At 43.9% G+C, this 14,913-nt stretch overlaps 1 protein-coding gene across 1 annotated transcript; it reads left to right on the forward strand.

Annotated features, from left to right (window-relative positions):
* Positions 1–1,500: 1,500 nt before the first annotated feature.
* Positions 1,501–14,624, forward strand: LOC123032187 (sulfotransferase family cytosolic 1B member 1-like). The gene is made up of 7 exons (XM_044447899.1): positions 1,501–1,890; positions 5,286–5,414; positions 5,754–5,851; positions 5,952–6,078; positions 7,703–7,797; positions 13,522–13,702; positions 14,477–14,624. Exons 1-7 carry the CDS (start codon positions 1,710–1,712, stop codon positions 14,587–14,589), a joined length of 924 nt encoding a protein of 307 aa, XP_044303834.1. The 5' UTR covers positions 1,501–1,709; the 3' UTR covers positions 14,590–14,624.
* The last annotated feature ends 289 nt before the right edge of the window (positions 14,625–14,913 follow it).

The following is a 14,913-nucleotide window of genomic DNA, read 5'->3' on the forward strand; positions in this document are numbered from 1 at the left end:
CGACAGAAAGGGCTCTGCCATGCCATAGGTTCGCCACCGCTGTCCTAGACCAACACGTATCTGCTAAACTGCAGTGGCTCTCAGCACTGAGCCATGTGCCACTTCTCTGTTTTGAAATCATCCACTGGATATTCATTTTGTTGATGCAAGCAAGGGCTGGGTGGAAACACGGTCTAATCCTCCGGAGCAAGTGGTAGCCTGCCCAATGTTTGGGAGTTCAAGTCCCATAGACCCGTTGCACCTACTGGCCAGGGCACAGGGGGGCTGTGTCCAAACATCTGCTGAGCTCCATTACCTGCCATTGTTCTGCATCCTCGGCCTGGTGCCACTGAAATACGTTGGACTTGGATATGTAGGAATACTATCACCTGTGCCTGCCACACACAGAAGCCCAGGCTGAAAAAATGTTGGCAACTTAGTCCAGAATGAAGAATGCGAAATGGATCTAGTTCTAGTATGGGCATTGATGGAAATTGCTGTTCATCATATCTGGAGAGTACCTGACTGGGGAAGGTTGGTCTAATAGGTTTACACAAAAATTCCTGCTTCCTTCTCTGGGCCTGAATGGGGCCTATTCCATTTATCAATCTCTTTTCAAGACCAGGTGTGTCAGCTCACAAAAGAGGTGATTTTTTTAAAAAGAGGTTTATTGATCTGTTGATCAATGATTTGACAAAGAGGTTTTTAACATTCTTTGCTAACAGTTCTTAAATAATTAATAGTCTTCTTATCTTATTAACGGTCATGATAACAGCCAGAGGAATTAAGTGCTGAGCTGTTAAAAGAAATTATAATTTATGGTGTTTTTATCATGGAGATGTAACTGCATTTCTATTTAAATCCTCACATTTTGTTTCTCTAAATTTATTATTTATTTAGGAAGCTTCTATGCCGCCCCATTCGCCGAAGTTATAAATTTGCAAGTATAACTCTAAATTAGCATAAGCAAGTATTCTGAAATCTCTCCCCATTTCTGACCTCTCTTTTGATGTTGGATAACTGGACACCTTACAAGACATTGGCATTATTACAACCAGGGCCCAGTGCATCAGGACCGATTTTAGAGGCATTACCCAGGAACTACTGATTCCCATCGTCTTCCCTGAACATACGCTGAATATGTATTTTCGTTCCTTCTTGCTCTTTGTTGTTCCTTTGCTGTTCCTAATGTTGGGCAGAAAAGGCTAGCTTCAAATTCTGATATCTGTAGCTCGATTACATTCCTTGTGGGAAATCTACCAGTTTGGGAAGGAAAGGAAAAGGAAGGGGAGGGGTGTTTAGTAGTCTGGAGAGTACTTGGATGACTTCTGAAAAGGGAAATTTGATAGACTGTAGGTGGAGACTGAGTTTTAAATTTTTCAAGAGGAAATCCAGGTACTAAGGTCAGTGGCAAATAGAAAAAATCGTTTGGGAACTCTGAAGTTTCTTTTGCATTCCAATTGGCTGAACATTATGGGATGGGCTGAAACAACAAGCTCAACACTTGTTTCCTGGTGAAGCTTTCTGAATGAGGCAATTCGATTGTAGTGCGTGTTGCCCTTAAGCTTGCAGAAGGAACAGAGATGAAATAAAACAGGCTTCTCAGGCAGTCATCTGGCAACGGGAGCAAACCTTCGTCTTCCAGAATTGCTTCACAGGATACTCCAGGAGGCCAGTGCTTCCTTTGAGGAGAATTGCAAAGCTCTCACGCTCAGCTCTGAAGGGGCACCATGGCTACCGAATTGGGCTACACTGAAGCCCTACACAGTTACCGCGAAATCTTTCGTAGGTTCCCACTGAAACTGGTCCATGGGATCCCCCTGATGGAACCCATTGCTGAACAGTGGGCTCCAGTTGAAAATTTCCAAGCGCGACCGGATGACCTGGTCATCTCGACTTATCCCAAAGCAGGTGAGATACCCATGGGGAGAGACTCAGCTGGGGTGGGCAGAAGGTAGATGCCCAGGTATTTCAGACTGTAAATCCCAGAAGTTCCTGCCAGTATGGACAAAGATCAGCAGAGCTGGGAGCTAAAGTGCAAAATGTCTGGAGACTGCTGTCCTAGGGGGATGGGGGCTATAGGAGTAGGATTAGGGTTAGGGCTGGAGAAAATGGTTGGAGCCAAATGTGGGGGGGGGGAGTGGGGGAGGAGGGCAGCTTCAATCTCAGTGGAAGCCAATCTCAAAAGCTGTCGAAATGCTCCCCAACTACTTGTATTACTCTGAAAATGAGAAGTGAGTTCTGTCTTTGATGTCAAGCATTATTATACTTGAGGCATGCTTAGAAAATGGGCTGCAGATAAAGAGATGGTTTTGTTCAGCACCTTTTGGAGGCTGCATCCTTGATTGGTCTGATTTGGTTTTAGAGTTGCTCACCTATTCATGATGTTTTATGTTAATATTTCTGGGGCTTCTAAAGAGAGGTTTGTGGAAGATTTAGGAAAACAGGAGGGTGGGAGGCAGATGGAGAGTTTACATCTCTTGTTACCACATGTGATGGTCCCAGTTTGGATTGGGATCCCACACATGCTTACACACAGTGCTTTTTTTGTAAAAAAAAAAAGGTGCCGGAACTCACGACTTGGGGTCACACTTTTACACAATGGTCGTCGCCGGCAGTAAGCACTCAGCATGCGACCATACGACCGATCCCAAGCCAAGCAGCGTCCCAAGCCGAGCGGTGCCCTCACAATCAGTGCCGACAATCAGCGCTGACACACAAGAAACCTGCAGGCACTACGTTAATAATTTTTGCTGCGGATCAGCTACGCCCAACAGGGCAATTCACAATCACTTGGAAAAATCTGTCAAAAAAAGGTGCCGGAACGCTGTTCCGGTGCGTTCTATGACAAAAAAAGCCCTGCTTACACGTAAGCAAGGAAAAACGTGGGTAAGCTGCATGCTGCTTAATGGATAGTGTAGTTGAGCCCTCAGTTTGTCTGGCAGAATTATATATCCAAATAAATCATATAGTTTTACATTTTTGTATACCAAACTTCAAATTATATTATTATATGACAGACCTAGTATGGATTACAGACTGGATTTTTAACTTCAATGAAAGATTAATGAAATTAGAAATTGCAGACCTAGAAGAAGGAATACACAATCAAGTATGGGCTATAGAATCAATTAAAAAGCATTGACACCAAATAGTAGTCACGTATTTAGAGATCGTCTAATAAAAATTTGATACTCCAAGAGGAGAAGAACAAGCTCTCCAGTCTCTCCTATCATGTCCCCAGTAGAAGCATACTGGAAAACATTCTAGCAAAAACAATACTCTTATAGCCAGTGCTTTTTTGGTAAGAAAAAAGGTGCCGGAACTCATGAAATTATTTACCTTTCATACATAGTCAATCACTGTACACACACCCACACACGTCAGTTGTGTAACGAAACATCGCAGCCGCCGCAGTGCGCGCGACCACATGACCAATCGCAAGCCGAGCAGCGTCACAAGCCGAGCAGCGCCATCGCAACCAGTGCGGAAGAAGTCCGCATGCATCGGACTCGACACACAAGCAGCCCCTATGCACCATTTTAATGATTTTGCAGCCAGCCTGCTACGCTCGACAGGGCAATTCGAATCCACGTGGACCAAACATCAAATTTTCAAAGTTACTTTTAAAACTTGGAAAATCTGTCGAAAAAAGGTGCCGGAACTCTGTTCCGGTGCGTTCTATGACAAAAAAAGCACTGCTTATAGCATATTGTATATGGAGGCATTGTCAACTAACATGCATGTTAAGGCATGGCAAGAATTAAAAGTTGAAGGAAAAAATATAAAATGGCTCCTTTATCATCAACAAGCCTCAAGAGTAAAAAAGGAAATTCAACCTGGAAAGGGCATATTAAGAAATTTGACAGACTTTGAAATTGTAATTAAAATCAACCAGACCATCTCCTGGGACATATTTATAAACAGTGGACTCTTCAAGAAGAAATATCAGCCCATCAATAGGAAATCTTATGGTTGAAGGACTTAAAATTTACCACATATTCAGCACTAAGAGAAATTTGGTGGAAGATGTATTTCTGGTGGTATATTACCCTGAACGATATACAGAAAATGGACAAGAACTATAATGGAAAATGTTGGAAATGCAAAGAGATAGATGGGCCATTTTTTTTATATGTGGTGGACATGTGACAGAATGTTAAAAATTTGGAAGCGGATACATGCCGAGAGGCAGAAAATACTTAAAAATGACTTTTCAGTGAATGCCAGGAACACGTTGCTGAGTATTGTCCCAGAGACTATTCCCAAAGGTTATGTCAGAGTTATACAAACATATAACAGGGGCAAGAGTGATAATTGCCTCAAAGTGGAAAGCTGAAGACTGCTTAGCTGTTGAAAAGTGGGGAAACAAGCTAGCTGATTATGCAACAATAGCAAAGCTAACTAGTTACGTCAACAGAAGGCCAGTTGAAGAATTTAATCAAAGTTGGAAGATTTACTTTGAACAATATAATGATGGTTAAAAAATATGATTTATACAAATGTTTGTGATTTCATCTGCACCAAACCAATGTTGAGGCCTATAACTAATTGTATAGGCTAGATAAATACATGACTGAGAACTGAATGGGTGGAAAAGAAGAGAGGTTGATAGAGATCTTTGTTTATTGTAAATGTACTTAAAGGAGGAGTTGCTTGTTAAATCTTTAGAATGACCCTTGGCTTCTTTTCCCCTTATTATTATATAGCCTTTTCCTCTTCTATTGTATTTCTTGAAAACAAATAAGTGGATTTGCAAAAACAAAAGTGTTTCAGCAGGAAATGGCTCTCAATGTGGACAAAGGGAAATAGGGTGAGACAAGAAATATCAGCCTATTTTAGCTGAAAGGCCTTCCTGCCAGCATCCATGCCTTAGGAGAAACACTTCAACTTTTCAGAATGAGGGAAAAGCTGCACAAAACCCAGCAAACCCAGAAGGTTGTCTACAGACCTGAGTTTATTTATTTATTTATTTTTCAATTTATATCCTGCCTTTTTCCTACAAAGGGCTCAAGGCAGCTTACATCTCCTCCATCTTATCTCCACAACAACAACCCTGTGAGGTAGGTTGGGCTGAGAGTCTGTGACTGGCCCAAAGTCACCCAGTTGGCTCCAGGGCTGAGCGGGGACTAGAACCCAGATCCTCTGAGCCCGTCCCATGCTCTTAACCACTACACCACACTGTCTCTCCACTGCTGAGCTACTGCTTACCTTTGGGGATGCTTGGACTACCTGCAATTTGCTAGATAAAAAGGGGGCACCCTAATTATTAGTTATTTTTGGACTTTCTTCCTTTGTGCCTTTAGGTACTACATGGATGCAAGAGATTGTTGATCTGGTCCTGGCCGGTGGTGATGTGGAAAAAGCTAAGCGGGCACCTGTGTATATTCGGATCCCATTTCTAGAAATCTGCTCTCCAGGCCCTATACCTTCAGGTGAGCCCAGGAAATCCAAGTGCCAAGGTTGAGCCACAGCATTTCGGTGCCAAAGACAAAATGGCATCTACTCCCGTTCCTTCTGCAAAAGTCAACGGGATGGGCAGTTGAGTGTTTCTTCAGTACTACAACAAGGTCAGCTTGTGCTCTACACCCGAAGGCAGCAGGCCTGCTTAGCAGAGCAGAGCGTTTGACCCACAGGTCTCTCCTCCGACGGCTTTCTGCAGCCTCCCAGCATCTGCTGCCTGAAATGTCAGCCTCACTCTGTCTCATGGTAGGGCCGGCCGTGTCCCCCATCCTGCCTTCCAAGCCAAGACTGACCCTGTTGCCTGTTCGCAGGGGTGGACTTGTTGGTGAATGCGCCATCTCCGCGTGTGATCAAAACCCACCTTCCCTACCAGCTTGTTCCTAAAAGCTTTTGGGAAAAGAACTGCAAAGTAAGTGGACTTACCCTGTTCCTTCCTCCTGTCATGTTCGACTCCTCATACCTGCTCGGCAGCATCGCATGTTTCATTACTTGGTTTTGGCCCTTCGCAGATGATTTATGTTGCTCGGAACGCCAAGGACAACTTGGTCTCCTACTACTTCTTTGACCAGATGAACCTGACCCAGCCAGACCCAGGGCCATGGGAAGACTACATTCAGAAATTCATGGAGGGCCAAGGTCAGTCTGAAGGCACACCTCATCTTGAGCAGCAGGCCCTTGCTTGGATGTTAGGGCGGGTGGATTCTCTGTCCTCACATAGCTTTCGCCCCCTATGGAACTCATCTTGAACTTTGGTTTGTAAAATGAAAGCAACTTTCCATTTTTGGAGCGTATCTGTCCCAGTTTTTGTGGTGACCTGATGCAGAAAATAGCCAGGCAAGGCTCCAGGATGCTTAATAGTTATGAAAAAGTGGGAATGGTTACAGAGCTGTTATTTTTCTTAGCTCACTGTATAAAATTGCACTTTAAATCCCCATGACTTGCTTAAGGTTTATTCCTAGGAGACTTCCTTGTACTAAACTATTAAACTATTAGTTTAAACTAATAGTTAAACTATGGAATGCATAGTCTATAACCAATCCTGACTTTCCCCAGTTTATATTGGGACCTCTACATACAGGGGGTGAAGGTTTAAATTTCCCCACCAATCTGCTAAATTCACCATGTCCCACTCAGGGACTAAAGAAAGGAGAGAAGACTCTGTTAGCACCTCTTTTGGGTGGGACCTAGGGAAAAATCTTGCAGGCTGGATCCCCCATCAGGTCTACCCAGCCCTTGACTGGAGATTCCCTGTGCCTGGGTTAGAGGGGAAGCAGGAAAGGGTTTATAGTTTCAAAGGTACAAGATTCCCATTAGGACTTTGATCTTTAGCAAAATAATTGGTTAGATTAATCCATTAAAAACCCCTCAAGAAGTGCTTAAAGTCATCTCTGATTGTCACATTGGCCAACATGTTGTTTTAAAATTTAGGGTGGTTGTTGTCATTTTATAAAAAAAATAAGGTGCTTAAAAACTGCAGATGACATTCTACTAGGAGATATATTTTCTCTTGACTCTCATAAAATAAAGGTCTCTTCTAAAGCGGCATCTACTGCTTAAGAGGTGTAGAGGTTCTTTCTTTTAGAAAAAGGACAGATTCTTTGCTGTTTCACAGCAATTGTTCAAGTCCCATCCATATTTATACATATTTAACTGATAAAGGGCAAAATCCCATGTGAGTTTACTCAGGAAAACATCCTGCATCTTGCAGAATTCTAGCCAGCACAGGGGTTACGGGATGGTTTTTCTGCCTGAGCCTGGATACTGTTCCCCTTAATTAAAGGAATTCAGCCTCCAGGCCTCTCATCCCAGGAACTGCAGCCTAAGGATGTCACTGTGGGTAGGGCCAAAGTCCGAAGTCAGCAAGGTGAGAGGCACCTTCACACCCCACTCATGCGTATCCAGCATCGTTCATTCTTTCTCTCTCACACGCATCCCAAACCTCTTCCATCAAGCAACCCATTCACCTCCGTGCTTCCACCGCTGAGCTCTACCCCATCCCACACCCACCCACCTTGGATTGTTGCAGTCCCTTTTGGAATCCCTTCCGCAGAGGACTTTCCCCTCCCCATCCACATCCCATTTTTAAAAAAATGAAGGCTGGGTGTACACGCAACTGGGTGTAAGCCCTGTAGAATGCGGGGGACTTACTCACAAGTAAACATGCCTATAGGATTGCACCGTGAAGGTCTTTGGCTTAAGGATTCGTTTGATGGAGTGACGATCCACCTTCTTATTGTCTCCTATCTCATTGATTGCTCAGTTCCCTGGGGCTCTTGGTATGACCATGTCCGGCGTTACTGGGAGGAGAAAGAAAACCACCGCTTGCTGTATCTCTTCTATGAAGACATGAAAGAAGTGAGTTGCCAGGGACAGCCAGTGTGCTGTGCCCCTGAGGGACCATCCAAAAACACCTGCCCTACTTTCTTCCGTAGCAATACTGATGGGCTTTTGCCCCCATGCCCTCCTCGAGAGCTTCTGTGCACATCTGTTTGGGAAACAGGGCGTGGGTTAGACAAAGCTTTGGGCTGATCCAGCAGGGCTCTTCTTATGCCTTTATGGAGCTGCCCTTCACTTGGCATCCTCTAGATTGGCCACAATGGCGGGGGATGATGGGAGCTGCAGCCCAGCCCACACAGAGGGCAGATCCAGCGAGAGATGCTGGGAACCGTAATCCAACAGATCTGGAGAGCACCAGCTTTGGAAAGGTTGGTTTGCAGGATATTTACAGAGTATCATTAGCAAAACAGAAATCAGAAATGAACTCCTTGCCATCCAGTTTTTTAGCAGAGGGGACAAAGCAATGGAATCAGGGCAATATGAGAGAGAGGGAGAGGCTGTAAGGAGGTTTTTTCCTACATTCTTAAGATGTAAGACTGACTTGGCCGTGGTCATACATGTTTTATGTCATGTTCAGATTGGTCAGTGTCTTTTCAAAACGCAACTACAACATTAAGCTTGGCAAGATGTATGGAAAACTGGGAGGCCTCTAAGGTAGGCCTCCTCTTCCTTCTGCTTATGTCACATGTATGTGATATAGTGTGGCCCGTGTGGCATACAGTGTTTAGCCTATTGGCTTGGGACTTGAGAGATCTGGGTTCTAGTCCACGCTTGGCCATGAAGTTCACTGGGCAACTTTTGGGCTTCTCAGCCTAGCCTCCTTCGCAGGGTTGTTGTGATGATACAGTGGAGAGGAGGAGAACTTCCTAAGTCACCCTGAGTTCCTTGCAAGTGTGGAAAAAGGCAGAATGAAATGTATTGATTGATTTCTAGCCTGCCCATTACCCAAAATGACTCTCTGGGTGGCTTGCAGAGATATAAAACAACACCATACACAATAAAACAATAATATTAAAACTAGCATAAACACTACAACAATAAAATAGCAACAATAAGAAGCAAGAAACCTCACAATAAAACTCCGCAACAGTCACCATTCAAATTAAGTCAAGGGCACAGTAGCAAAAAATGCTTTCTAAAAATTACTCTGTTAAAACATTGGGCAAAGAAAAAGGTCTTCCCCTGGTGCTGTAAAGAGAGGGTGCCAGGCAGACCTCTTTGGGGAGCCGATTTCACCATCAGGGTGCCATCACCAAAAAGGCCCTTCTCCTTGTAGCCATCCTCTTTGTTTCCTTCAGAGGGGGCTCTCTAAAAAGGACCCCAGATGATGATCTTAGGGTCTGGGCAGGCACATAAAGGAGGAGGTGCTCCTATAGATAACCTGGCTCCAAGCCATTCAGGGCTTTAAATATTAATGTTAACACTATGACTTGGGCCTGGAATTCAGTTGATAACCAGTGAGATTGATAGCAAGCTGGCATTATATGTTCATATCACTGCATCTTGCAGTAGCAAATTCCATAGTTCTAACTATCTGCTATGTGAAGAAGTCCTTGCTTTTCTCTCTCCACTTCATAAGATGATGCCATAGTTCCAGGCTCACAAGAGGAGAAACATTGCTATGCTTTTTCTCCATACCATGAGTTGCAGCCATATTTTTTATTCCAGCCAACAGCTTTTCCTTTCCTGCATAAATCTTATAGCACTGTTCAATTTAATGTGTGTGTCTCCTTCTTTGTGTACTTTTCAATGTTTCACACTCTTCTTCTTGCGTATAGCCAGTGTTTGCTTACAAAGGTCATGGACTATGTTGACTCTGCAGATGCATGTAGGAAGGTTTGGCAAGAATATAGGTCCACGGTGTTATGCAATGCTCATTTGAGAAGAAACCATTTCAACATATCAAGTGCTTTTGAAATTTATTGGAAGTTCTATCAGGCACTCTCCCTTCCCTCAAAGCTATATAATCAGTATTCCTGTACTGCACATCAAGAACGTTCCCGTACACATTGTACCTAAGATAATGCAGAGTAGTGAAAATATACTTTATTGACCCCTACTGTTCTTATTTCCCAACCGTTAGTCCTGATATCAGTCCCTGGTGAACAGAGATGATCTGTTGCTCTTTGCATCTGTCCCTAGTGAACTGATGTCCCTACTTCCACTTTTTAGAGAATTAAAGTGTTGGAAGGGACCTTAGATGTCATTTAGTCCAACACCCTTGCCCAGAGCAGCATCTACAGTTTTCCTGACAGTTGGCCATCCAATCTCTGCTTGAATAGCTCCAGTGAAGGAGAACTCTTCGTCTTCAGAAACATCAAGAAGTTTATCATAATAGTTAGCTCAAATCGGTGTCTATTTTTTCATTCCTTTGTCCGAATCCTGCTCTCTGTAGCAATAGAAGCAAATTTGCTCGTTTTCTGCAGAACATTTCCTGTAGAAAAATCAGTGTAAGCAGGAATCCCCTCTTCTTTCACATGTACACAATCTGGTGGGAAGAGAAGATGCTCAGTGGCCTTGAAATACCAAGCGTTGAGAGAAAACAAACTGGAGGCAGGAACAAATACCATTTCTTGTTTTCAGATTGGCAGAGACTGCTTTTAAGACTGTGGGTAAAGTGACATAGTCAGCTGTGCAGATTTCACAGTAGGGTTAGGATAGGCTCACGTAATGACTTTTGCTATAATCTCTTTTGTGTTTTAACTGAGGACCTATTTCAATCTGTGAAATATTGGAGAGAAGGCAGAATTTCAGAGGTTTCAGAGTTTGTGTTTTTGATCTCATTTCATTTTTTCAGCCCAGGAAACTGTTGTTTTGATGTTAGACAGAGAATTTCCGAATCGTATCACCAAACTCAAACAAGTTTTTGGTGGAAGCTGTAATGCCAAAACTGGTATAAAATGGATATATGTTTATAGATTGGATAAACCCAGAAAAACCCATTAAGTCCTTTGTCTGATGACTTGTGCTCATTCAGTACTGTCTCCAGGCAACAGTGAAACTTCCACAAATTGAGCCAGGTGGTGGGGGAAGAATGAATGAATCAATTCATCCATGTAGTCGAAGAAAAACAAAAAACATAAGCAAATGCACAAAGTTGAAGGCTGAATAGGCTGTCTAAATAGTACAGAATTTCTGAGAAGGGGAACTTTCTAGTTACTTTTATTTTTTTTTTTTTTACTGTACTTTAAAATTGACCAGGAACCAAGTTTCTCTGGGCAGAGTGTGATGCATTAGAACACATACTGCAGACATTGAAATGAAAAAGAAAAACAGCACTAAATAAAACCATCACAAATTAAATTAAAGCCAGCAGCAGAACAGAGGACTGAACGCACTAAAAATAGTTCTTACAGTGTTTCAGAAAATAAAAGGTCTTTCGCCTGTGCCGGAAAGCCTGTGATATATTCTAGCTGCTGTCTACATTCTCGCTGTGTTCTTTACTGGCAAAATCCACTCTATCATCCTTCAGTGGGGAAATCCCCCTTTAATCTCTGCAATGTGTATTTTAGCAAAGAAAAGCAAAACACACATATTGCCATGAGCCGTGATGAGAGCATGATTCATATTCCTGTTGGCCATCTGTACTTTATTTATTTACAATATATCTTGGCCACTCTTCATCAGGAGGATTCCAGAGCGGTGTACAAGAGGGAAACAAAAACCGCTTCCGGATAGATCTGTGTGGCTTGGGACAAAGGCCTCCAGATGGGGTGTTAGGTAAGATGTGACTCGACACTGAACACACTTTGGATTTACGTAACTGGTTAAGCTTCATCCACTCACATTGCCATTCTGCTGCTTCGGGGAACTGCAGCTTTGACCTGCAACAGGGAATCCTGCACAACAGCACTAAAGCATGCCAAGATCAAGGGCAGGGCAACCCAGAGAATAGTTAGAGGATAAAGGAAGCACATAACAGACGGGACACAGGCACAGTTCCAATGCTGTGTGCCTAGAACTGAACGATTTTAATCCTTGGCCTTCCATCCCTGCCTGGATCACAGTCGCCGGCCACAGGACCACCAGAGGAATGGTCTGCTTGTGGTCTACCACATGTGTCTTGACTCACGAGAAGCACTTATTGCTCACGCAGGTGGCCGAGCCTGAATCTGGTGCGCTCCGGCTGCTTAGCATCCACCTCTGAGTCTGACAGTAGCTGAATGGCTGATTGCAGATCTCTCAACTGTGATGTTTTGGAGCAGGAGGGCAGGAGCTTGAGCCATTGTGTGGTACTGAGGTGGTGCTGGTCTCTCCCTCTCCCTGGGCCCTGGAAATCCCCGCTAAAGACCTTCTCTGAGGTTGTTTTTGTGACACTGGAGAAGAGCAGGTGTGGGTCTTTCCACTCTGACTGCAAGGCTGCGAGGTGGGTGCTCCAAGCGCAGAGTCTGAGCTGCATTCCAGTGTCAGAGCCGGGAGTCAGTCCATGGCCCTCTGGATGTGGGGTTTAGGTGCCATAGGATTGCTCAGCTAAACGTCCTGGCATAGCCTCCCCCAACCTGGTGACCTCCAGATGTGTTGGATTGCAACTGCCATCATTCCCGTGCAACATGGCCACTGATGAGTTATTAACACAGTGTGCACGCTTGGGTTGTTTCCAGGTTTTTATTGTGCAATGGTCAGATAGGAGAATGGGGCGTGTTGGAAAAAGGCTGGGAAAAGCTCTTTTAGAAGCAGGAGAGAGAGAGAGAGAGAGAGAGAGAGAGAGAGAGAGAGAGAGAGAGAGAGAGAGAGAGAGAGAGAGAGAGAATCAACAAATGTTAACATACATGTAGGAGTGAATTGTGTGGGTGTGTGTGGTGGGGGAGAATCCTACAGTTCCCAGCATCCCAAGGCTGGGGAATCCTGGGAAGTGTGGGGCTTTTTCTGTGTAACGATACATGGGATTGCACCCCGAGAATGTTGGTCATTTGCACAGGGACGGGGGACATTTTTTAGTTGTTTTCAATGAGAATTCTTTTATTAGAAGCAACTGACCTCTTAGCAACAAAATCCATTTTATCACTGTGGGGACAGGAAAGCCTTTGTTATTAATCCCCATTTGCCAATAAATAGATGCACATTATCTTATGAGCTGCAGGAAGAGCATACTTCTCAAACCTAGTCTAATCACTGTATGTTGCAAGAAAAGAATATTTCATGCAAGGAATAAAGAAAGACAGAGCTTTATGGACATGAAAGTGTGAAGTAAGGTGGCGAAAAGTGTGAAAACTTGATGCCTGGCCTTCCTCAGTATGTTTTTCCTTGGTAGCCCTGCTTCACATCTTTTTGTGATGTGCAGAGTTCATTCTCCCCATTAAGAAATAACCACGAGTCGCTCTCACAAAGCTAAAGTGTCATGCCTCCTCCTCCAAGTGAAACGTGAATAAGTTATTCTGGTTCTGTTCTGTTGTTTTAAACTTAGTAGGTTTTCATCTTCTCCTTTATTTCATGCTTGCGTTAGGGTTAGGGTTTCAAGATTCGTTGTGTGAACTGCCCAGAGAGTTTCAGCTACTGGGTATTCGGTAAATACGTGAACAGAACTTACATTCAGACTGAAGAGGGTTGTGACTCCCAGTGTGGAAACAAACACACGAGCATGAAAGTGATCCAAAGGCCACCTGGTGTCATTCCCTGAGCTAGAACCAGCAACCCACAGCCTCCTGCCCTCTTTCAGGCCATTCTTCAGCAGAGACAAGGTTGGGAGATCATACCCGTAATCATCCCATTCTGTCCTCTCTCCCATGCGTCTGTCCCAACCAGGACTTGGCCCGTGAGGTGCGCCGTGTGAGGGATTTCCTGGAGGTCGACTTGCCTGAGGACGTTGTGCAGAAGATAGTCCATCATACAACATTCACGGTCATGAAGGACAACCCCATGGCAAATTATGAGACCATCCCCAATCTCATTTTTGACAAGTCCAAAGGCGCATTCATGAGGAAAGGTAAGCAATATTTGTTCTCTCAGAACCCCCAAAATATGCTTCCTAGCTGCAGAAGTTCTTCTCCACACCTTAAACGGAGGAGGAACATTGGGAAAGGAAGTCTTTCTAGGCAAGGGGTGGCCATCTTGATGAGTCCACCACATTTTCCAGCCGCTTGAACTATATTTCGAGGCTCTAAGCTTAAGCACCATCAGCAGCCGCGATTGCTTACATCCTCAGTACTGGCTCAAGGTTTGGAAGGTCCTTGGGCAAGACTTGCTCAGTGGGCCTCTGCCTGCAAGGAGGGGTGAGTCCTCTCACTGCCGTTGTCGACAGCTTCTGTCACTCCTCGTCTTCTTTATCTTGTTTGCCATTGTCTGCTTAATAGGTGGACGGCCAGGGAGCAAACAGGCCGCGGCATCTTTTGCTCTCCTCACACCACCATTGTCAGCACCAGAAGCACCAGGTGGCAATGGGGGAGGCGAGGAGCAATTCCAGTGGGATATCTAGGCAGAAGGAGCGCTTAAGAGACACCGTGATGAATAAAAAAGTTAACATAGGCCATCTAATTTCATGTCCTTTTTGTAACATACTCATCTATGAATCAGTTCCATCCTGTTTCCATATTAACCTGCATTTTTTTAATAGAGGATGAAAAAGTGCGTTGAAATAATAATTTGAAATGCATTTTCTCTCAAAATCTGAAAGCATTTTTATCTGCTTTTTGAGCTGAGTACTGTATTGGAACATTGAGGAATGCAAAAGCCAATGGGTAACTCTTCTGTATTTCCTTAGGTGACGTTGGTGACTGGAAGAATTATTTCACAGTAGCTCAACAGGAGGAGTTTGATGCTGATTATCGGCGCAAGATGGAAGGAACAACATTATGTTTCCGGGATGAATTATAAAGCTTCTGTAAAAGAGGATTTAACCTGCCACTTTACCAAGGCTTCTGTTTCCAGATTATTTGCAGATTAATACCATATATACCAGCATATAAAATGACCCTTAAAACCAAAAATAAAGCAAAAATTAGGGGTCATCTTATATACCCAAATTATATAAACAGCCCAAAATATCAACCTTGTACACAAGTCACCTTATATGCCAGTATACAGGTGGTCCCCAGGTTACAACTGTTGGGTTATGAACAACCCGTGCTTATGCACAGACTGCCATTAGCCCTATATGAATATCTTTACAAAAAAGCCATGAATATCTCTAGGGAACTA

This window comes from Varanus komodoensis, unplaced genomic scaffold (genome assembly GCF_004798865.1).
Source record: "Varanus komodoensis strain SLA01 unplaced genomic scaffold, ASM479886v1 scaffold53, whole genome shotgun sequence".
NCBI lineage: Eukaryota > Metazoa > Chordata > Lepidosauria > Squamata > Varanidae > Varanus > Varanus komodoensis.